The sequence below is a fragment of the Amphibalanus amphitrite genome, unplaced genomic scaffold, assembly GCF_019059575.1.
Source record: "Amphibalanus amphitrite isolate SeventyFive unplaced genomic scaffold, NRLGWU_Aamphi_draft 000822F_arrow, whole genome shotgun sequence".
Lineage (NCBI taxonomy): Eukaryota > Metazoa > Arthropoda > Thecostraca > Balanomorpha > Balanidae > Amphibalanus > Amphibalanus amphitrite.
The window spans coordinates 247,756-272,786 of NW_024882316.1; the positions used below are offsets into that span (position 1 = coordinate 247,756).

General features: G+C 49.3%; 1 protein-coding gene across 2 annotated transcripts; it reads left to right on the forward strand.

The window, feature by feature from the left end:
• Window positions 1-365: 365 nt before the first annotated feature.
• LOC122366654 lies at window positions 366-22,215 on the forward strand. 2 transcript variants are annotated; one of them, XM_043339139.1, is made up of 38 exons: window positions 366-503; window positions 851-1,021; window positions 1,313-1,413; window positions 2,146-2,266; window positions 2,639-2,792; window positions 3,106-3,344; window positions 3,631-3,757; window positions 4,063-4,228; window positions 5,403-5,524; window positions 5,933-6,140; window positions 6,477-6,691; window positions 6,906-7,065; window positions 7,247-7,369; window positions 7,719-7,817; window positions 8,329-8,534; window positions 9,344-9,521; window positions 10,876-11,106; window positions 11,300-11,550; window positions 11,883-12,252; window positions 12,547-12,723; window positions 13,048-13,235; window positions 13,503-13,701; window positions 14,022-14,182; window positions 14,336-14,510; window positions 14,812-14,924; window positions 15,351-15,561; window positions 15,818-15,912; window positions 16,095-16,224; window positions 16,577-16,800; window positions 17,107-17,284; window positions 18,678-18,850; window positions 19,213-19,337; window positions 19,623-19,801; window positions 20,097-20,241; window positions 20,374-20,443; window positions 20,706-20,810; window positions 21,098-21,259; window positions 21,502-22,215. In XM_043339139.1, exons 2-38 carry the CDS (start codon window positions 906-908, stop codon window positions 21,688-21,690), a joined length of 6,186 nt encoding a protein of 2,061 aa, XP_043195074.1. In that variant the 5' UTR covers window positions 366-503; window positions 851-905; the 3' UTR covers window positions 21,691-22,215. The 2 variants fall into 2 exon arrangements, with proteins under 2 accessions (XP_043195074.1, XP_043195075.1); XM_043339140.1 differs by having other exon boundaries at window positions 430-560.
• Window positions 22,216-25,031: the final 2,816 nt, after the last annotated feature.

Here is a 25,031-nt window from a genome sequence, read left to right on the forward strand (position 1 = left end):
CCAAATTAACGAGCTAGAGCCTCGTCAAATATGCTATGTAAACCGGGTTGTTGTCTCCTGAGCTGGGGGTGCAGTGAGCTCTCACTGCTACCGTAGCGCGGGGAGGGGCGAGAGGACAATAAGTAGCAAGATCCTTCCTGCATGTGAGTGCCACGGCCGTTGGTGGGGAGATTACATAAATAAATAAGCAAATATAAGAAGAAATTGAAAATTATAAAAAGGCATAGCACGAGACAAACGGACAACTATTCGAAACAAAAAGGCCGCATACATTTTTATGCTAAGTTTTAATTAGCCCCCAGCGCTCCAGCATAATTCCAGCCTCATTTCTATTGGGCGTCGACAGCCCCTGTCGTCTCCGGCAGTGGTGGTGCTCTGCGGGACAGCCTACCCGCCGCTGACCTGTGACCGGTCAGCGCCCGGGGCGATGGGTGGGCCGACTGAAGCGCCGGCGTTTCACAGTGCCAGACCGACTGCCGAGCGGTCGGGTCGGATCCACTGAGGTGAGGGGCGGGCATTGGAGCCCTGGTCGAGACTTCAGAGTCTTTTCTAACGAAAAGGTAAGTAAACGGCACAGTTCAATGTCGTTTAACGTGAAAAACGATAGAGTGAAAAGTGTTTTTTACCATGCACCTCCCCTGCTTTAAATAATATGCAGTTCGGCTGGCCTTAATTGTGAATGTTATAGCGTTTTTTTTTTTTGTAGATGCCACCGATTAGGGACATTTAAATTTGTATACCTTTTGTTTGTATTTAAGCTTGCGGCCGACACAGATGTTAGATGTCGGCGAGAGGCATGTAATTAACCATCCCCGTTTATGTTTCGATATTGGCTGGCAATGTGTTTCAGGGACAGCGGAGGCGATCTGAGAGTTACACAAACTGCTGACAGGATCATAAGCAAAATGCCTTCCTGTCGGCTTCTGTGGATCATTGCCGCGTGCCTCCTTGCTGGCGCATCGGGATTTAACTTAGCTGAAACGAAATGGACTATGGAAGAACTGCCGCCGCTGGAAACCAAGTAAGCTACTTGTGAGGTCTGACTGAGCCCATGTCATAAACGTTTTTGGATTATGATTGTCGCCATCGATACGTCTGTCGCCATCAGATGTTCCAACAGTTTAAGTGAAGAGCCCAGACATGTCTCTCATGCAGACCATGCCTATTTTCTCCGGTAATCGAAGTCATTCACTCGTAACTATAACCAACTAACTATTCACTCGTAACAGTATAACTATTATAAAATTGATGTGAATAGATTGCAGCAAACAGCTTTGGCGGAACGTTTAACGTTTTTTTTTTTTTTTCTCAGGCGTGATGTCGACAGTTACCTGAACTTCGTTGAGCAAAAGTTCCGAGTGGATATGAGCAAGTCGTTTATGAAGGAGTATACAAAAAGGAGCGCTGAAGCAGGTCAGAACAACTCAGCACACTGAATCGTAAATTGAAATCCTATCTACATATTCGTAAATCGCATATCGTTCAGCGTTCTGATCATGTCGTCATGCGCTCATGCGTCATCCGGGTCATGAAGCATGCCTCGTTACACGATATTTGCGGCCGCACGTTAATAATGTGAGAACTACAATAGATGGACATTTGACAATGCAAGGTATAGTGATCGTTAGTGCCCAACCCAAACTCCGCTTACTGAGATATACGGACTCTCGGATGGCTAGTCATTAGCCAATCAGAATGAAGCGGAATCGATCCACGACTGGTGCCTCGACCAATCAGAATGCTAGCCGCTATTCCCAGCATCCGATACTGAGCGTGTCTCGACCAATCCGAGACGGACCCGCTGATCCGCCTCCGGTGACAGCTCCGCCCCTCCTCGCCGTTGGTCGTCCCAGTCCCCTCCCCACCCCGCCCCATCCCCTCCCCTCTTCTCCCTCCGCCTATTCGGTTATTGCTCCGTGTCGAGTGTCCGGTCAGACGGGTGTCTGTATCGGTTTCGCGAGACGGCGACTCGGAAGTCGGTTCTGTTGACGGGCGTGAGAGTTATCGGCTGGATGCCATGATTTGTACCGTTTCCATTTAAGAATGATACGCAAATTAACCTGCTACATAACAGTTCACACCCATTTTTGACCATTGGTGAAGGTCGGCGGATTGATTTTTGGTTCTGACACTGTGGAATTTCAGGCGTTTTGCAGACCCAAATCGAGGGTCTGGGCAGCCCGCGTGTCCTCACTGGTGTGGATGTTAGCGCCAGCGACTTCTTCACGCTCGATGGCAGGAACTATGCGGTCATCTCGGAACAAACGTAAGATCCATCTACAGGTCTGCCGAGATGTGTCAAGTTTACTTTGAATATAGTAAGATGCATAGCTGCCTTAATAAGTTTCTTCTTGCATTATTTCGCAAGTTTCTAAATAAGTTATAAGGACGTCAAATTCATCTAAATTGTAGCTGGTAACTGCAAGGATCTTTAGCATTTACAAGACTTGTAGCAAGTTGCAGTTTAATGCAAATTATTATATGCGGAAGAACACTATGTAAAAGTTAGTTATGAGGATTCCGTCCAAGACTATAGAACTCGGTCCGTTCGTGATCCCAAATCCGGATCGATCACCCCCAAATCCGGATCGATGACCCCGCTCGTTTGAGCCCTGGACCAAACTCGCACGCTCTGCAGCCTGAACGGTTCGTACATCGCGCTGGTGAGCCGGTCCGAGGACGGCACCCTGCTGCTGCGGCGGCAGGCCAACTTTTCCGTCAGCAGCTTCGTCGACCACCAGTACAGCGCCGCCTTCCAGGCCAGCCTGCAGAGCACAGTCATCAGGCTCAAGGTTAGTCGTCGAGGTGTATAGGTGCGGCATGCTGTTCGGTGTTAAAGGAAATGCGGCTGTTTAGAGTGAATCATGGATCGATTCGGGAAGTGACCATATAAATGCGTTTTGGCAGTAGGCCGTTTACTGAGTAAAACTCTGACTGACGTCAAGAAGTGACTAAAGAACTGTGAATTTCAATGTGTAAGCTTTCAACTGGTTAGTTCTCTTTCTTTCTTCTCTTTCTTTCTCTTTCTCAAGATTTCAAAGTTCAACGCTTACAAGTGTTTCCTATCCCCGTCATTGGAACTGAAAACCCATTTCTCTTCACCAGGCTCACGTTTACAACGGCACGGTATTTATCATGACGGAGCTGGCAGACGGGCGGACCCTGCTGTTTCTCGTCTCCGACCCGCGCCGCTCCTGGCTGCCCAAGTACCAGGACTCTGTGCTCAGTCCCAATGAGGTCGCCTCAGATTTCCTGTTCTTCGAGCAGACCAACAAACTGCATGTGATAGTGACCGTCAGTCATCAACGAATCAGCGGCGTCCTGGTGCCCGCGAGGAGGTCCTAGTAAGTTACCGTATCGCAACCCCTTCCGCTGACCGCTCTTTTAGGACTGAAAAAGGTCTTGATGTGTTTCATATATTTTAGGTGGTATAAGCATTTTGTGTCGCATATTTACCTCTGTTTTTTTTTGCAATATAGCATATTGTAAAATCGTTTCTTGCTCTATCTTTTGGTGTCATAGCATGTCGCATTATTTTTTCCGACTTCGTCTTTTAACGATGCAGAAGATTAACGTCGCTGCTTTGTGAAAGTACCTCTATGTTCGTGATATACCTTAATTCTTTCTCAGCATCTACCAGCTGGCGCACGGCGTCAAGTGGCTGCAGACGCACGCCGTGTCCACGCCCGGCGGAGCCTCGTCAGTCACCACGTACACGGTCAAACGCTGGACCTACATCGCCATCGGACAAACCGACGTGAGAATCGGAGATAAACGCAGTGGCCTTGTATAAATGCTGGTCATGGCTGGTCCTTTCCGTCAATATAGTGAAAAATACTTCGAATATGTCGGTCGTTAATATGATCTAACGAAGGAACGAGTTATCTTCGCTACAAAATCGAAAGTGTTTCTGAAGGAACAATTATTGAATAAATCTGCATCTACAAATTATAAAAGCTCTCATTCCCTCGCCGTTTTAGGGTTAAATACGTCATTATTCTTGCATTCTAAAACGGCATTTTTACGAGCCCGTGCTAGCCCTGACGCCCTATCTTACGGCAGGCTCACAGTCTGCTGTATCGTCTCCACTGGGACACAGGCTCCCTGGAGCTGTTCCAGTACTTCTCCACCCGTCACGCCATCGCTGTGGAGGCGTTCACCCATCACACGCAGACCTACGTGCTCGCCGTCAACCGACTGGGAAACGCCACGGTCTTCTGGTGGACATGTAAGCGGCGATTCTGCAGTCTGCTTCCTCTTGTTCCATTCCTTGGTTGGTGTTTGACACTTTGTTGGAAAGTTAAAGTATATCGCATAGGTGGTTGACTTTTTAGCGAGTACAACTTACTAACGCTGTTTTATATTCGTCTAACTACGTTTTGATTTAATCTGGAGTGATGCATTGTTTTGATTGATTTTTAACCCTCGCATGTGTAGGGGCCAGGGGGGGGGGGGTCGGATGGACCCCTCCCATGGTTTTTCGCGAATAACTCGCGTAAAAAGCGGCCGATCGCAACGAAACTTTCAGTACCCTCACATTGATCAATTTTACACCTACCCTGAAAATTTCATGACCCTGACCCAAATGACCTTTGACCTGTGACCTCTTTTCCGAGACCATGTTTGGCCGGAATCGCGATTCTGCGTATGTCGGCTCGCATTAGCCGCGCGTTTGCAAGCTTTTCGTGGTTTCAAACGTTCAAACATGTGATTTGATGTTGCTTCCATGCATTAGGGTGGGTGTCAAGGTCACCTGAAGGTCAGGTCAGGTCACTGACCCTTGGTGACCTCGGGTGACCTCGGTTCACTTTTTCGAGCTGTACATGTTTCTAGGCTAGTTTTTGGAGCTGAATTCGAATTTAGCAACCATTGGAACATTTACGAAGTAGTTTTGGTGCCTTCGTAACATGTTACGAAGCTGTCAGAGGCGGTTGACACGTACTACGAATACCCGTCACGACGCCTACTGGTTGACCTGACCTGACCTGACCCGACCTGGTCTAAATGCTTAAAGACATCATCTGTGATCAAAACTAACACGATATTCGTGATCAGCACCCCGAAAAACCCCTCAGCAGCCACACTTTACGACTTTCTAACAGGTCCCGATTTTCCCGACTTTGGATCATTGACCTGACCTGGAAGGTCAACCAATGACCTAGGACCTTAAAATTGGGTATCATCGGCTTCCTCTTGTCACGGGCAACACGCTCGTTTTTTCCGCGAAGCTCTAGCTCGATCAGGGGCCAAACGGCAAGGGGGGGGGTCCAACCGACCCCCCCCCCTACACATTAGAAGCTGGCAAACGCCGCACACATGCGAGGGTTAATGTGTTGTTTATTTTAACGTTATACACTTTCCGTTGTAAATGAAAGCTGACACGACAGTTGATTCGTTTTCAGCGGACCAGCTGTTTGAGTGGCAGAGTATCGGCAGCGGCGGCGATAATGCCCTGGAACAGGTCCAGTTCGGTCATGTCGGTACCTTCTACAATGGAGAGAGCTACATCTACCTCGTCAGCGGGGTAAGAAACATTTGGAAATGGCACCAGCAGCTCTTTGCTAAACCCTGAGGCCAGTTTTATCAACAGAAAAATAGCCGCCTGCCGGATTTTTTTCTTTAAGACCGCTTCACATACGGAGCGTAAAGGGTAAAGCCCTATCTGCTTACGTGTGCATCGCTTTTATGCTCCGTATGTGAAGCGGTCTTTAGCCAAAAAATTCCGGCAGGCGGCTATTTTTCCGTTGGTAAAACTGGCCTCAGATCCATAAATGTCATGAATCATGTTATCTTCATGATTCATGATTTATGTCATCTTTGCCGGATAAAATAACCAGCACTGCGCAGTGGGCACTGGGCACTCACAACACGTGATATTCGCTGGCATCGACCAGCCCTGACCAAATCACGATCTTCCATTTCCGTTCTGCAGAATCGAATCTCGTTCTTCACGACGTTCAGCTCCCAGACGGGTAACTTCGCGCTGGTGACGACGCACGCGCTGCCGGCTACGACCAGTGTGCGGCATGTTCAGACTACGCTGGTGGGCCGGGACGGCTACTACCTGCTGGTGTCGACCGGGACGGGCCAGTCGGCCGAGTGGAACCAGTTTCCGCTGATTGTCAGAGAGGCGGCAGGCGGTGAGTGACGGGGAGACGTCGGGTGAGGGTGGAATGTATGATCATGTGCCATTGCATATGTGGTAGGTAGGTGACTGGGTAGGGGCGAGGGTAAAGAGGTTGATGAATTCAGCATCATCGATATATTAGCCGTGGAATGAAAGCAATACACCACTATACTTCAGTTAACGATTTTTAACTCAGTCGGCTCTCCTTCTCTCTCCTTACTCTCTCTTTTTCTCTTTCCTGCCCCCTCTTTCTCTCTCTCTATCTTTCTATCTCCCTCTCTCTTTCTCTCTCTCTCTCCCTCTCTCTCTCTCTCTCTGTCTCTCCCTTCCCCCTCTCTCTCTCCCTCAGGTCGCCGCTCGGCTACATCGCAGTCTGCCAGCTCGGACGCGCTGCTCTACTGTCTGGAAGAGGCGGACAAGCAGCTGACCTCGCTGGAGCACCAGCTGGACAAGCTGCTGCAGCTGGCTGAGTCAGTGTTCGTCTGGGATGAGGACCGTAACATCACCGGGAACGTCACCGTCACACAGACGCTGACCGTCAGCGGGGCGGCTGATGTGGCGGAGGTGAGACGTGCTGAGATGACGGGGCTGCTGCTGACTGAGGGCTGGTGGTAGCGATTGCAGGTTGGGTGGCTTAATATGTCACCTACGCTGTTGACACCTCTGCTTCCCCCTTCGCCTTCGGTAAAACGACATAAGAAAGATATTTTGCTAAATTAATACACGCAAACATGAAGACTTCAGTCGGAGAACTCAAACGCCTCTCATCCTTTTTCAGCTTCAAATCGTCTCTCACGACCCCACTAGCAGCAGCGATGCCGGCCCAGTCGACATCAGTAACGTTCACAGTCAAATCGAGCGGGGCGAAACTTCACTCAGGGAGCTGAACGCTAGTCTTCAGAACGCATTGACCGCCTCAGGAAAACAAATTATTACGGGTGAGTAAGCTTAAACCAAGTAACAGGTGTTTTTGTCAACAGCATCGCTTGTTTCACGAACTCACCCATTTTAGATATTCACCCATTTTAAGGTTTGGGGTTGTGACTTAATGCTCGATTGCTTGAGAACTGTTTTAAGACCGACTGACGTGCTCAAATGTCGCACGGAAAATGGTTTCAGGTCACTACGCCTTCACGAATTTGGTGGTCCACGGCAGCCTTTTCGTCAACGAGGCATCACACATCGAAACTTTGAACGGGGAATCGTTCCAGCGCCTGATGCGATCGACACTGACCTATACGGGTAAGGGGTGGCCTTTTCGCCTAGTTAGTAAATGTGGTAGACACGAATTTGCTCACCAATAAACCAAGGAAGCCGTTTCACTGAATCTATAGAGTAAAAAGATTGGATGAAGCGAGCAAGACGTAAACGATTTTTTTCTTCTGCAATTTTTGCTGAATTCGCTAAATTTCGGTTGAACTTGCAAATATCAACCATGACGATATTACGCTGCTGCACCGAATGTGTTTTACATCTAGGGAATCAATAAGATATATCTTATTGCACTACGCAGACATCGTTTTCAGTCTAGCGGCGTCTCAATTATTTGCGTCTTACTCGCCGTTTGTAATCGTATTTGCTTTCCTTCCAGGCCACCAGATGCTCCACCAGCCTATCACCATAGGGTCGGGCTCGGTCAACAGCCTGACTTTGGATAACGGAGCGACGGTTAACGGCCTGGGGGTCTCAGGTAATCGAGCGGAACGGTGATACTGTCACATTGATACTGATGTAAAAGAAAATATGAGAGGAGTTTTAATTTTACGAGGTTACTTTACTGCGTAATATTATTGAAACATATTCAAGACTGCGTAATATTGTTATTTGAGCCTCAGGATTTCACGTCTACTTGTGATTTTTGAGGAGATCCTTGTCTTCAAGCAGTCGTCCGAAATTTTATTTAGGAGTGTCGTCAATCGTCACTAGGTGGCACTAATGTCGAGTGCCTGATGTTATACTGTGCCGCAGGGCCCGGGTTGACATTCAAGCGACGAGGTCATGCTCACGTGCCTGCAGGGTGGCAATCGTAAACCAGATGTGGTATCGAACGCATTTTTTTTTAGTGCATGCGCTATTCGATCGCGGCTCGCGCTGATACGCCTCCCCCGTGATATGCTACGTGACATGGCTTTTCAGTAGGTAATCTTCCATCTTTCAATACGTTAACTGACGTCTGACCCGTCACTCGTCCCCTCCATCAGACCTGATGTACATCAGCGGACCGCAGACCGTCTCCGGACGCCACCAGTACCATCAGGTGGGCGTCAACGGCCACCTCTGGCTCACCGGCACGCTGAACGGCCTGAACCTGACGTCAGTGGTGCTGCAGGGTCAGACCCTCACCGTGCCCGCCGTCCACCTCACCCAGGCCAGCGTCGAGGAGCTGACTGTGACCAAAGTCAATCAGGTGGGTGTTAAAGTGATTAAAATGGCCATAATAGGCTGGATTGGTGATATGCGGACCGTTCAGCGTATAGGACGGCAAGTACCTCTGACACATGTAAGCTGTTTTCTTTATGGATAGAAAATAACTTTCGGATAAGTTTGATAGTTTGATATTTTCCTTAGAACATGGTAGCAAACTTTGAGACGTCAAGGGAAATAATTCTGGTCGGACGTGTGTCTGGTACCTTAAAGGGACCCTCCCACCTTAACATTAGATTTGAGTTGAGATAGCCAAAATGGGGTCCCTGGCTCACAATTACCGGTTTCGGCACTCACAACATCGAGAAATGCCTTAAATCGGAAATATTGAATTTCAAAATTGCAGCATTTTGATTCAGAGGGGCTAATGCTTAGGAATACCCCTCTGAATGTGTGACGTCAGCGCAGATATCTAACGATTTTTAAATGTTTGACTAAAACGTTTTGTAGCACGCGGTGGTATATGCTATTTGCGCGCAACATCTGCCGCAAACGCCGCACTTCTAAAATAAAGTCGCTAGAAACAGCGGAGATCCCAAAAAAGTAAACAAAAGTAAAAGTCTAATATCTTGAAAACCGGTGAATATTTTTCGGTGAAATTTGGTAGATATTCGTTTTCGCTCTTTCTGAACCGAGCGACATCACTTTCATGCCAATTCATAAACTTTTTTGAAGGTGGGAGGGTCCCTTTAATTAGAGCTAGGCAAGTAATGTTATGAACTTTTCTTTTAATTAGGCTGTCGGCTGACTTCTACCGTTCCATATTTTTCACAACTGTATCGCGCACGGCAGAGGGACCTGTCGGCGTGGCAGCGGGAAGCGATCGCCTTGGACCGCTCTCACACTCTGTCCGGTCACGTGATCGGCGGGTCGGTAGTCTTCTCTGACCTGCGAGTGACGCGGCTCAACGGCCGTCACCTGGACGCCTTCCTCCGAACTCTCTGGAGGTCGCCCAATGATGAAGTCGCCGGTGCGTTACGAACTTTGGGGCTTCTTTTTCTTTGTTAAAGGTAGTGTGCCACCTTTGAAAGATTTCCCATTTTATTTTTCCTAGGATAAGAAGCTTCTGTTTTTACCTAATATCGCAAAAAAAATCAAAAATGGGCCTGGAATAGTGCCTTTTTCGCCTAAAAGTTTATCGGTTTTTCGATATGTATAACAATTGTAGTGGGCTGACCTGTAAACAGGCGTCGGCAACAATCGCGAATGCGGCGCACATGTGACAATAAGCAAAGGTCATTATAGAGTTACGACGTACGGGAATGAGTTATCAGCTGTCTAATCGTAGACAACACAATGTCGAGCCTTAAACTGTAAGCCTGTATTGGTATTGTTTCTTTTATTTGGCTGTCGAACATTATTTATGGTTTGAAAAATGATTTTATGTAAAATAATTGATATGAAAAAGCCGTCTCTTAAGTTATGACCCTATTTCACCACACGCAAGTGGCAGAAATGACAATGATCAGCTGACGCATTTTTCTTGGCCGAAGTCAGAGCGCGCGGCCCGACGCACCACCACCGCACCACAAAGTATGAGCAGAAGCCGCGCCCAAAGCCAGGGCCCCGGTAACGTGAGGTAGCCGAGTCGGGGCAGCGTGCGCTGACCCAAGCCGGGGCCGCAGCCTTGGGCGCGGTCTACCGCATCCCCGCGGGCAGCCCCGGGCTATCACATGACACCGGGAGGACGCGCGGCCCCGGCTTGGGTCAGCGCACACTGCCCCGACTCGGCTACCTCACGTTACCGGGGCCCTGGCTTTGGGCGCGGTCTACCGCACCACCTAACAGGCGTGTTCGAAACCGCAGGAGATGATGATGAACGGGTTTATCGAAACTTGATTGGATGAGCATATCGGTAATAGCGATTTCAGTGTGTGCATTCATTGTTCATAGTGGTGTGAAATGTGGTTGGGGTACGACCGACAACCCGTCGGGGCGAATTTCGCACTGGGGTACTCAAAATTTGAAGAATTTAAGACGTTTCCATGAGTTTTGAAGGTATGGATAAGTTCTAAAAATCCGGTTCTTATCTGGGCCATTAACTCCATACGGTCCAGGAAAGCTGGCACACTACCTTTAAAATGTCGCTATGTGGCTGTTTGAAAACTCCAGATTAGTTGTTATTGCATGATTTTTTAATTTTTCCCTTGACATGTGGATATCAGGTATCATTTCGGAAAATAATCATACATGATTGTAGGAGCTGACTTTTTTGTATATCTCCATAGACATTGAACATTGCACTGAAAGAACATCTGGGAAACTTTTACATACTGCCCAGACTGTAGCCCTGACCCGCCCTTTACCCCTGTCCTGTCCGCCAGGGACCACCACGCTGCTGAGCCCGGTATTCGTCCGTGACCTGACCGCCGGCCGGGTGAACGGAGTGGCGCTGACCTCTGACCTGCTGACCACGGACACGTCGCAGACGGTGACCTCCCACCTGCGGGTGGACTCGCTACAGGCCACGCTGAACGTGCTGACCGACTGGGTGAACGGCCTCGACCTCAGCGGAGAGGTGGTGCGCACCACGGGATACCCCGGACACGTCAACGGTCAGTGGTGGGCGGAATGGTGGGTGGTGGGGCCGTGGTGTCATTCACAACAAGCATCGCTGAGCGTGGCTAACCCGACCCGAAGCCACCCATCCATTCATTTCCCCATTCATCCGGACAAACGTTTTTAGCATGCCGTTTCAAGATTCTTACATACTGTTACATGAGATTAGCAAATGTTTCTGCGCTTCAGGTTCTGTGGTAATCGCCAGCGACCTGGCGGTGACCGGTGACGTCATTGTCGCCGATGACGTCACGGTGAACGACGTGGACATTTCGGTGGTGTCAGCGATCGCGACCGGCGCCCGGCGCACGCTGCACTTTACACACAGCGTACTGCTGAGTGGCGACTGGTCGGTGACGGGTGCAGTCACCGTGCTGTCAGTGAACGGATACCGGCTGGACCGACTGGGGGAGGTGTTCTGGACCAGAGATGGGGACCAGGTGAGGGGATTCGGACGGGAATTAACACTGGATAATGTTACGGGTGACTGTAGCCTTTTGTTTCGAAATTATCGTCACACTTGTATTTGCGAGATATGAAAATAATTTGTCACGGCTGTCCGGCTAAATAAACGTCTTGGTAGTAATTTGTAATCCAGAACACCACATTTGCTCATTTACTACGCAGCTGGCCGCAAATAACATTAAGTTTACCTGAGATTCCGATTATTTGACTTTGATCCGCGAACTTTGATCACAATCAATTTGAACACACACATATTTATTTCGATTGCCGTCGATTAAGTAACTGCTTCCCTCTCTACACGCTACAGACCATCGAAGTGCCGGTCACCATCGCCAACAAGCTCTCCATCAAGCACAACCTCACCGTCGGCACCATCAACGGCGCATCCACGGACTCCTTCATCGACATCCAGCGCGGCGGCACCCTCTACAACGACGTCATCTTCTTGGGTAACATCACGGTCAGCGAGGTCACGCTGCCGGCGGGCGGCAGGCTGAACGGCCGGGACCTATCCGAGTTCGCGGCGACTGTGGTGACCAGTGGTGGTGATCAGCTGATCAGCGGACAGAAGGTGTTCTCCGGAGCCGTGAGGACGGCCGCGCTGATGGTGAGGGAGCTGAACGGACTGCGGCTGCCAGATGATGTCATCATGGTCGACCGAGACGCCATACAGGCCGGTGAGCGGCTGGGGAATATGAACCTTTTGTGACCGATTTAAAAGAAGGTTCTGACACATGAGACGTGCTCGCTCGTCTGATATTTGCGGTTCGTCAAGTCTTTGTAGGAGCGTGTCTTATATCGTAGAAAAATTATATAAAACTATCATTTCAACTGAACATCGTCTTGCGGGATGTTGCCTCTTCGGGCTCTCAAATCTTCGTCATAAACTCGCTAAGGCTCGTTACAAACTCACTGACGTATTTTTTCACGCTCTCTGACGTTCGTTACGAACTCGCTGGCATTCATTCCAGGCTCTCTGACGTTCCTCTCGGACCTGGAGGTGGTCAGCAACGTCTCCTCCTCCGGCGACGTGGACGTGCTGGGACTCGTCAACGGCTACCGCGTGTCTGACATCCTGGCCAACATCTCCAACGTCTGGGTGAACCGCACCACCAACCATGTGCTTATCATCGAGGGCAACGTACACTGTGAGAGCTTAAAAAATAAACGTATTCGACCAGACAGCAAGCTAAAGAAACGAGCTAAAATGAAATTCACGTGTGATTTAGAAGGTCTTTGCTTGGGAAGTACATTGGAGCTGACGATTAATTTTAAAGTTTCTTGTTAGCGGTTGTATCATATTTTCGACCGGCGCATGTAAGCTAAATCGTCAGGTAGTCTGAAGAACGCTTCTTTCATCGATATGGGCATTCGCTAACTTCCACGGTACCGCCACGTTTTGTATCACCTTATTGCGCTACCATAGCCCAGCTGTACCAACTCTCCACCGTGTCACCCCGCTCTACCGTCAGTCTACGACGTCCACATTCTGGAGGAGCTAAACCAGGGCGGCGTGCTGGAGCTGCTGGAGGGCCTGCTGTACACGGAGAGGGACACCCTGGTGCCCGGAGAGTTCACCGTTCAGGGCGACGTCACCTTCAACTCCCAGCTGAACGTGCATACGGTCAAGGGGAGACCCTGGACTGCGTATTTATCATCGGTACGTACGGTCCTGGAGCGCCGATCTATCGTCGGTAAGCATCGCATGGTCGGCCGCTAGCTTTGCTTTTTTGGCTACGGATTTATTTGATAACAGACATTCGTGTTTTCAAACGTGCTGCGTCAATTCGTGGCTTTCACTATTAGAGTTAGAAATCCCGATCTCTGATATCTGACCACCGAGTTCTGACCAGCGAGCACTAATCACTAATCGCTAAGCTGATCTCTGCGGCCTGACCTCTTACCCTTCATTTCTTCCCTCGGACAGCTGATTTTATCTGACGTGGGCGGCACGGTCTCCGGCGTCACCCGCCTGACCTCACTGATGTCAGTGACCTCCCCGGGTGACATCCTGGTCACCACACTGAACGGTTATACGGTGCAGCAGCTGTACAGCCGGTACCTGACGCTGCACACCCACCAGCTCATCAGGCAGAAGGTCATCGTTCAGGGGACTGTTGACGCCGGTAAGTGGGGATGAGGGACGAGGGTAATGTTCGAAACGGAAAAGGTCATCTAATCTGTTCGACGTATAACAGACGCATTTGAAAAGTGATGTCTTATTAGTGTCATTCGAATATATTTTTGAACTGTTCTACTTTCGACTCTCTTATTTCAAATTAGTAAAAGAAGCTGGAAGTGTACGATTGTGCCTCCGATGATTCTGAGTATTTCTATATGATTTCAATGGAAAGGTCAAGTACAAGGCCAGAAGGAACCGTTGGACTACATTCCACGATGGGCTCACAGTGGATCCCGTACAGTTACTGTTTTCATCCATTCACAGATGTTCTGAAGGTGAACCGGGTGAACGGTGTTCCGGTGAACCAGCTGATGTTCACCGATCGAGACATTCACTTCTACCAGAGCGTCCACTTTTTCTCCGACGTGGCGGCCAACGAGCTGAGTGTCTACGGTGGCACCATCGGAGACTGCAACCTCACCAAGGTAATTGCAACACTCATAACTGCAACAATCCTAACGATGAGGTGTTGATAAGAACTAACAATTCGATGAGTTATCAATTCCCCCTATGTTCGTTGTTCAATGCTTATGTGCGTCTTAGATGTACACAAAATCTTCTTATGTCTTATTTCACAGCTCTGGGAGGAGGGATTGAGGAAGACCAATGCATCCCACACACTAAACCTCTCTGCATCCATCGGCTCACTTATAGTGAAAGGTGACGTCATACTTAGCCAGGGTGACGTCATGGGAGAGCTGGTGACGCTGCTTGATCGCATCGTGACAAAGACGGGAAACCACACCATCACGGGTGAGACAGATCATATGCAGTGGCGTCTCTGGTCTCCATAATGCTTCATGAATGGAAATTAGACAGCGTCGTATTTTTTCGTTGTGTCTGTACTGTGTACTTTGTATTTTTAAGGTACCAAGGCCTTGAACTGAGGAAAATACGTTAAATTTCTTATTGGGCTGGGTTGATCTCATAAGTAGGATGCTCTGAACAAATCGATAAAACCGAATGAAAGAAAATCGAAAAGCAGATGCCGTCTCCTCGTGGTTTGACCGCCACCGGGTCCACATCTGAACCCCCTCCCCCCTTCCCGTCCCAGGCGAGGTGACGTTCCAGCAGCCCCTGGTGCTGACGGAAGCCGAGGTGGTCAGCTACAACGGTAACAACCTGGTGGAACTGTGTGAGGACGCCCTCACCACCGACCTCAAGACGGTGGGTTCACTGTCCGTTCATTGGCATTCAGACATTTTCATTCATTCATTCATTCATTCATTCATTCATTCATTCATTCATTCATTCATTCATTCATTCATTCATTCATTCATTCATTCATTCATTCATTCATTCATTCATTCATTCATTCATTCATTCATTCATTCATTCATTCATTCATTCATTCATTCACTCGTCCGACGCCTGTCAATTATCGCTGTCTCTCATGGATGGGAGTGGTTGGGTCTATCTACTGCAGAGCTGATATTAATAACTATTGCAGAGTTGTGCCTACCCCCTCCCCCCAAAAAATCAATAAGGTGCCTCCTAGCCCGCCAATTTCACTTCTCGCAATAGATAATTTTGATCATTTATTTAAAATGCTGAGTATGATGTACGACAGAAACCTCCCTTTCGCGTTCTCAGGTGAACCTGAGTCACCCTCTGCGGCTGCTCGGACCGGTGACGTTCCGCGATGACGTCACTGTCACCGGTGACGTCACGGTTACGTCACTGAACGGGGAGAGTGTGGACCAGTGGCTGGCCTCTCTGGTACTGAGGGATAGCCAGGAGGTCACTCTGAGCGGGCCGCTGAGGATCCAGCAGGCGGCTGTGGCCGGACACGTGCTGGCGACCGGTCAGTGAACGGGGCGGGGTGGGGGAAGGGACTGGTAGCTCAGTGCTGGTCAAGTTTTTGGGGCTAGGTCGGGTAAGTTTGATAATTGCTAGCAACGTCCAAGTAAATTCATTTTCGGGACAATGAGTGTCGATCGTCTGCAGGTGGATACCGAACCAGAGGAAGTGAGATTACGCTTGACGTTCGAGTAATTCAATGTAGCGACATGTGACCTATATCCCGGCATGACCTGTGACCCAAAGAAACCTATTCACAGGCCCCATCAACGGCCAGCCTCAGTCTCCGTGGGTGGAGCGGGGTGACGACATTACCGCCAGCAAGCTGTACTTCGACCAGGGACTTCTCATCATCGTACGTCTTTGGTTCATGAACTTGCCGAAGCTTACGAAAAAAACGTTGCATAAATACTTGACCTGTAGCTATTAGTGCGAACCGAAATCAGAATAAAGCAAAAATGCGCAAAATGTTTCGATCTTTGCACCATTCTGGTCCGTGTTCTGATAAATCTCGCGTTCCGTGCATTCTCCATGCAGGACGAGCTGGATGTTGCCGGCCTGGTGGACGGCGTGAACGTCACTGACGTCCTGGAGACGGCCGTGGACCTGACGTCCAACGTCACCGTCACGGCAGACGTCACCTTCGCCGGCGACGTCACCGTTTGGAGTGAGCGAGCTGATAGCTGGGCCAGTGGTTTGGTGCAGTAGCTGCTGAACAGACGAGGCGACTTTATCGTGTACACTTATGAAGTTCATGACATCCTTATTGCAAACTGATTGGTCCTTTTGTGACATTCCCGATCATGCAATAATTGCTTACTAAATGCAACATAACTATCGAATAAATTTACCACCTTTCACGATAAAGGCTCTACAGACTATTACCTAACCTGTTAGCATATGCTTACAGCAAATAATCAAGTTTTAGCACACGAATATTGTTCGAGCATCTAGTGACATCGCAAAAGTCTAATAATAACGCAATCTATCGAACCAATAACCACGCCTGTGTCCGTCAGTGCACCTGAACACGCCCGCCATCAACGACCTGCGCGTGCCCGAGGACGTGCTCGTCAGCTACTGGCTGGATGGCATGCAGACCATCTCCGGCGCCAAACACTTTGACACGCTGGTCGTCGAGGGTGACCTGTGCGGCGCGGTGAACGGGGCGGAGCTGCCCGAGCTCTGCCGACAGCTGCTCAGCTCTGATCCCACCGCCGTGCAGGTGGTGACGCAGAAACTGGTGAGCTGAGACGGTGACAAGGGAGAGGAGGCTGGATAAAGCTAGAAGCTGCGGGCATAGTTCCCGGTTTGATGTCGCTCACATAGAATTGATGGAGTCGTAATAATCGGCAAGATGATTCGAGTTGGCTGATGTTGACATTACGTTCAAGTATTATTTTTTAATTCGATATTTTCCCGTAAACTAATGCTCGATCTAGTATAATAGGCATGGAGAACGTTTTGTTAGTGAACATTTGGCACTTCGGGATTCACCAATTTTGGTAGCTTGAGTAGCCCTGACCCTTTTGCTGTCACTATTTTCCAGGCGTTCCGATTCCCCCCGGCCAACATCGAGGAGCCGGTCAGCGGTCTGGCCGACAATCTGACGGCCGTCACCGCCCTGCTGAGGGAGAGGAAGGGAGAGGTGGCCGTCTGGACAGAGCGGCTGAGGGAGGAGGCCGTGAGGATCAGAAACAGCGCCGCCGCCCTACTTCAGACGCCAGGTTTGTTAATTTATCACTCGGGTGCGATAAATTACATAACCTTCTTTGAAAGACGGACGTAATTTTCATTTCACGGTAATGCAACAATTTTCTTTACTTCTTTTCTGTTTTAACCCGCGCCCGGCTGGGGGTCCTAGATTTCCACGCCCTGCTGGGGGGGGGGGGGGTGTTTGAACACCCCCCCCTTCTAACTCGGCTCCTGGGCCACGTAGCGATACGCGGAAGGCGGCGTTCGAAAGAGCGTCAAAAATAATGAGGAAATCACTTAGGTCAATTTTTTGGTCAGGTCAAAGGTCAGGTCACCAGAGGTCATTGAAGGCAAAATTTCGCCGATTTCCAGGTCGAATGTCGACAATTTCCAAGAAGCCAACGCATAACTCGGGAACCAATAAAACTACAGCGCCGCGAAAAGCGCATTCGATAGCCCTATTAACGCCCTTTCTGAGTAATTCTCTCAGATTTGACCTAACGTCAACGGTTTTGCCTGCAGGGGGCAAAAACTGCAAAAATAGCCGATTTTTTTCGGAAACAGTTTTTCTGCAATAACTTTTGACCCAAGCCTTGTACGAGCTTACTTTTACCGGCATCGTGTTCCTCTCGTCAAGACGCATCGAATGAACTATAAGTTGACCTTGAAAGGTCAACTTGAAAATTTGACCTCAGGTCAAGGTCATGACCTGACCGGGAAGGGTCATGTTGCATATCAGTCGATCCGTATCGTCGAGCTGAACACATCTAAGGCGTTTTCATCGCTCTAGCATGCCTCTATCAAAAGTTATTTGCGAAAAACTGTTAGATACCATTCGTGACCTAAGATGACCTCAGGGCATAAACAGGGGTCACGGACACCATTTCATGTTCAGTGTGTCTCAACCACTTGTAATTTAGTGTTTGGGAGTGTTTATAATGTCTTTCGTCCAAAGGAGGCGCATTTCAATTTTCTCCCATTGACTTATAATGGGGAGGTCGCAAAATTGACCTGACCTTAGGTCACCGATATCAAAATTCTGAGATATACATTTTGTACATGCTATTGCTCTTAGCAATCGCTGAAAGTTTCAAAGCGATCGGTCACTCGGTGTAGCTATGACAGACATTGAAACTTTTTATGAGGTGAGGTCACTTCAAGTGACCTGGTGACCTGACCTTGAATGACCTTGGTCTGAAATTTTCTCAACATGTGTAGAATTGATGTATGATAAGGTGTACCAAAAACGGCGGCGCTCCGCGCCGCCGTTTTTGAGATATTCGCGAAAAACCACAAGGGGGGTGTTCAAACACCCCCCCCCCCAGCAGGGCGCGGGTTAATGTGTTCGCGAACATGCATCAAATTATTCTGCTATCCTTAGCTAACCATTTCACGACGAGACCTGACGTCACTGTTTCTCGGCAGACTACAGTGTCGACCTCGCCTACCTGCTGGAGGTGCAGCGTCTGCCGATGCCGCACGCTGTCTCTGTCAGCTCGTCAGGTCGTGACCTGAGGTCGCTGGACGTCCTGCTCCGCTCCCGGGACCGGTGTGACCTGCCCACCGGCTGCCTGTGCCGCTCCACCCACACACTGCAGGTGAGAGGCCGATCCGAGGACAGGGGGCTAGGACGGAGCTGCCGGAAGGGGTGGCGAATCAGGAAACCGAGCTGAAATATTGTCTGGTAACTGGTGTATTCATTTTGGAAGTGTGATAGCATCATTTTTGTCCCTCACTATTGCATAAGCCATCACTGGTCTGTAAACTAGCATCCCAACAGGAGTAGCTTTCGCTCTTTCGTTTTTTTTTTTATTGCACGTGCTAATAACGAGCTAAAACCACGGTGCGCACTTTTACATCTCATAAATAAGGAACTGTAAACTCTTAGCACTTCTGCGATGAATACCGTCACAGACAGACTCAGCATACTAAACTGAATGTGTTCCGTCGTCCCCGTCAGGTTCAGGGTGACGGCCTGCTGAGTTTCCCGGGCTCTGTCCTCCCTGTTCAGTCGTGGACATTCCACGTCCGGGAGCTGGATGAAGTGGTCGCTGTGACCGCTCACACCGAGGGAGACAATCCACAGTGAGTGGGGTTCTGCTGCCCGATGTGCTGGAATATACTGGCCTTGGAGATGATAGACTGTGATTAGATCGTTCTTTGCTGCGCGCAAAATGGTGTTAGATCATTTGAGTGACGTGTTGTCAGTTGTGTAAACGATCTGAGTAATGACTTGTCAAAATATCGCTAATAAGCACATGTTATTCGGATCTAAATCGTAATATTTCTTTACGCAAAAACTAGCCTGCTCTACTTTAATTCCCGCCCAACCCAATACTGACCAGGCTGACGCTCCCCTCCCTCCCCCAGGTGCCGCTCTCCAAGCCCGTCCCGTGTCTCGGTGACCAGTCGGCCGGCCGGTGACCCCTCGGCCCCTCCCCGTGACCTGTCTTTGGCTGCCACACCTCCCGGTCACCTTAGTGACGTTCAGCTGTTCAGCTTCGACGGGAAACTCTACATGGTGCTGGCGTACGGCTTCGCTGCAGAGGGTGAGTCGAGCTGGGTTGACCAGCAAAACAAGTCTGTCTGGGTAGATGATTAGGCTTGCGACCTGCAGCAGAGAAGTTTGAGGACTTAAACATTCTATGATGATTTTAGTGATCGGTCTGGTTTGCAGTGTTCTGGGTTTGTAAGAAGTGACTCTTACTGCTAATTTCAATTCACATCGTCTCACTGTGTTGTCGTAGGAACATCGCTATCAGGTTGAATTGAATAATATGCGATGCTCCGAGGCCCGACCTACACTGTTTCACCCCGCTCCCTGTTTCTTTACTCTGCCGCCAGGTGTCACTCTCAGCCATCCGGACACTGAGGTGCTGGAACTGGAGGGATACCACTGGCGGACTGTGCAGAGGCTACCGGCCTTCGGGGCGTACCGCCTCGACCTGACGCTGGCCGGCGGAGTGCCGCATCTGCTGGTCGTCAACAGGTTAGAATATGCGCTCTTCTGAAGGTCTGGTAAAGCGCGATATACGGCTGCGGGTCATGTTGGAACTTGGAGGGGAGCTTCAGCTGTGAACTTGACTAGTGTAGGCCTGTCAACGACCTTTTACCGTTTCAGACATAGTCGTGAGCCGTTGTCACTCCAGGGAGAAGTCCAGCTCTGGGTCTGGAATAAAGAACTGTATCAGGTAAGCTAGAAAAATATCCCAACCAGTCCCGTTTTAATGTAAAACTACAAACCGGACCATTAACATGCACAAGGCATTATACCACGCACTAAAGGGAATTTACAACATCGATGTCTGGTCAAAACGTCTTCATAAGATGAAGTGGCACACCAGGGTTCCACCAGCACGTCTAGCTAGTGATTCCTTACTGTTACGTATTTTTACTTTTGTGATAAACTGTGTTGATTGTTGACCAATATAAAAACCATTTCCGTCCCCGCAGTTCTCGGAGCTGCGGGCACTCTTCCACGCCGACATCCAGGCGGTGGCCTTCCTGCACGCCCACGAGAAGGTGTTTGTAGTCATCGCCGACCTGGACGGCCTCACGGTGAGCTCAGATGATGGCGTGACTGTTGTATTGCTCGTGTTTTCTGCCGTTCTGCACTGCGACCATTTTTGCATCTCTTGCGCTCTGATTTTTTTTTGTTAAGCTGCGAGTAGCAGCTGATTGTTGACATGCGCTAGAAATCACGCACTTCTTTTTTTAGATGTGTAGTAATCCCTGAAATGTCCGGTAAATGTATACCTACCTTTTTTACTAAGGTCGGATCGTCTGTCTTATATCGGTAAGCAGTGACGTCATACACCTTCCCTCCTGTATTGTGTGCCACACAGGTGCTGGAGTACTCTGTCGAGGACAATCAGTATGTCGTGTGTCAGTACCTGGCCGAGCCGGGCATCTCGGCCGTCACGTCATTTATAGTGGGCGCCGAGAGCTACTTGACGGTGTTCTCCACGAAGCTGAACGAGCTGGTCGTCTATCTGGTCACACATCAGGTGAGCTAGGGGGAGAAAGCAAATCAATGGAGGGTAATTATTAAGTTGGGGATAGGCTCGCTGAAGAATATTTTTTCTCAGCGATTGCAACTTTTTATTTCATGACACTTTACGTTTGCAGTTTGTCGACTCTGAGGAAAATACATCCAGTAAATAAAATAAAACGTCTGCAGAGTGCTTCTTTACGAAGTGAGCCTGAGCCAGCCCAGGGGGTATAAGCCTCCCCCGTCTCCCGTTTCCAGGAGGGTCTGCGGCGCCACTGCTGGTACCCGGCCGCCGCTGTGCGCAGTCTGGCAATGTACAGCAGCGGACAGCACCTCCTGCTGGCCGCCGTCCACCGACAGGGTCTGGTGGTGTACCGAGTGGTGGTCAGGGGTCGGCTGAGCCTGGTCACCACATCGGCCGCCCGCCTGCCGCCGCCCACTAGTTGAAGAACCGTCACTAGCGGCTCCGTTGCCCGCTGACACGGTTGGAGCACAGGAATCGCTGGCTATTCCCGCCCCACTCGGCTGACTATGTTGTCCCTGCTCAACTCTGCTGAGCTGATCTCGCTTGTACTGACTTCTGCCAACATTAGAGTCGGCTCGCTCGTTGTCAAAATCAGTTGTTATATGACCGATGTGCTTCCAAAGTTCCTTGTTGATCTCATTTAGAGTGTATGGCCTTGATATCATCTTTTGTGGAACCGTGATATACTGTTGTTGGGTGCAATGAGGCTCATATTGTCGCAATTTGTAGTTGGATACCTCACATCGGGATCTCGCAATATACGGCATTTGTGACTCAGGAGAGATGGGTGACCAGTTTTGCTGTTATCAATTTGCCACTGACTAGGTGAAAGAGAGGAATGCTGTTTGCGTCTCCCGACATGGCAATGCAGTTAGACTAAACATTACAGACAAGTTTCCTTGTTATTATTGATGTATTATTACTTGAATATATGCGCAATGTTCCTAGGCTGCCTTTTACTTTACGTGGTGGCTGGGTGACAATGCTTAATAAGTCCAGAACAAAAGCATGGGTGACGTGGTATGCTTGTGCGTTGGGTCAAAACGTATATGTGCAGATGCCTGTTAATGACGCTGCATCGGTCATGATAGGCACAATCAACTCGTAACCAATTATTCCTTTGCTTTGCCTTCAGTGAGAATGGCTGGCTCATATGTAACTTATGTCATGCTGGCAGCTCAAGCAGCAGAACCACGAGCAAGACGTCCTTGTTCCATTATGAAACGACAGCCAAAGAGTGGTAAAACAGAGATGCCCCGATATATTGGACAACCTAACGCTTACACGGTCATCCTTTATTCAAAATGAAATCCAGCAACAACGAAACCTCAGTGGCTTCAGCGGTAGTCCTGAAAGTTAGTCTGCCATTTCCGCGAGAACGTCGCACGCATTCCTCAGTTATTAAAGTGTTCCCATAAAATGCAGCATACCTAACTACTTGGGACCGGAGCCGTCACGGCCAGCCCTAGCATCTCCATTATTTCAACACGACAATACTTCACGGCCCCGAAGGACTGTGTGGTGTAACTAAAGGACCCATTACTCGCGGTCATTCACCAAGTGTTGTGAAAGAGACTCGCGCGCCCATGAAGCAAAGCGCTTGGCGTGTAACTATTGTGGTGAGATGTGGCCAGCCAATGCATCACTAGGGCTGTTCTGTGGACAGCAGACTTAAAAAACTGGGGAGGGATAACCGAAGTAAGTAATTTGCATCCTAGACTGACGCGTATGGCGACCCATCCATCTAGGAAGCATCGTTCATTTTACCCTGACCTGACTCAGCGAGCTCCAGAGCGGCGTCTTACCTCACCGAAGCATGACTGAGCGGGTTGGATAGGGCGTCTACGGGTTCATAGGAGCTTCAGCGCACCTGTGACTGCACCACGGGCAGGCAGTGCCCATCGGTCACGTAACACTGACACCACCACCTCGGCTTTGGTTCAGGACCATGGCCGTGACGCGGGATGAGCAGCGACAACCACCTCGTGATGACAGGTAGCTCTTTTCGTTTCATAAAAATAGGCATGAAACGTAAGAAGCTTTGGTAAAGCAGCTCTTGGTCGGAGCTGGTAAAAACCTGGTAAACCTATGGAGGGTTAGATGTAGCGGGGTTCTCTTTAGTCAACGCACGACACCAATCCTATTAACCCGCGAGTTGCTGGGGGGGGGCGTTAAACGCCCCCACTTTTTTCGCCGGGCCATAGCATAAAAACGGCGCGCCGCAGGCGCGCCAAATTTTGGGTACCTGTAGGGAATTGATTGAAGTTTATTGTGACAAAGTTTCAAAAAAATCGGTCGGAAAATTTTTGAGATATCGAGGTTTTAGTGACGTCATGATTTCTGAGTTTTCGACCAAAAACGGCATATGTTCAAAAAATTATATAAAATCACAGAATAGACATACAGACATGCCGTAAACGCCATTAGACTGCAAATACCATGATCAATCAAATGGCTATCTTCGGTTATTGATTATCGTTCCGCATTTTCCATAATCTTGAACTGAATCTTGGCAATTTTTCGTGAATTCTTCACGACCATGATACATGCATTTCTTAAATTGAACTTTTTGAGCCAAACACGTACAGATATGATAAAATGAATGTCACCATCGTGTTCTACGCCTCAAATTACCTATAAAACATGTGTCACAGGCTGCGAATATCAGTTTTGATTTTCGGGTATATGTGCCTGCCCGGTTGACCTGACCTTGACCCTAACCTATGCTTGACTGACCCCTACATGGAGCTGACACTCTTTTAGGCCTTATATGATGGATTGTGCACCGTTTTGACAGAGTTTATGACGAGAGGTGCCCATTGGGAAGTCCTGAAGTCCATGCTACTGAAAGCCCGATTTCAGGTGTTTGACCTGACCTTGACCCGACCTGTGACCTCAAAATTCAACTTTTAAGTACTCATCTGAAGCGTCTCGTCGCGCTCTTTCGTTTGCCGCCTCGTGCGTTTCGCTGCGCCTATTGGTTCTCGAGTTATCGGCTGGGGGCGTTTAACGCCCCCCCCCAGCAAACGGTGGGTGGCGAAATACCCCAGCAACTGCCGGGTTAACTGCTCATCCTTCCCGTTCCACCAGAAGACTCATCTGTGGTCGTCACGGGCCGTCTGCTACTGTTAAGGTTACGCCTCGGTTCCGAAGGCGAGTGGATGGCCCTTCACTTCCCTTCGTTACAGTGGAGTGAGTCAGACGGTATAGAGCCGTCAGAGTGGAGTGCGTGAAGCGTCAATGCTGCTACAGTGGAGTGAGTGGGACGGCATAGTCGTTACGGAACAGTAAACGAGACTTGCAATGGAGGAGACGAGGGGCATGTATGTCGTACCGGTGAATGAAAGACTGAAGGGAATGTATGGGATGATGGAAAGGTCACTAAAAGTTTGAGTGAGATGGTAGTGACTTTATTATTTTACTTTATGTTTAACACGCGCAGTGGAAGGGGGGGGGGGCGGATTTCGCCCACCCCTCCTGTTCTTCGCCAATAACTCGCGTCGCAAACATAATATTAATGTGAAATTTCGGCTACTTGCCCAGAATTGAATTGCGGATCTTCTCGTGCAAGAAATAAGAAAATCGGTTCACAACTTTTCTGGTAATAGCGGTCTAAAGTCAAACATCCTGCCGCCGCGGCGGCGCGGCGGCGCGGCGGCCGGCGCTAGCCGTTACGCGCCGCCTGAATTGTAGACTGTGCCGGGGCGGGACGGTTCCTTCTTTACATCGCGCTCCTTACCGCTGATTATATTAGATTCGCGTC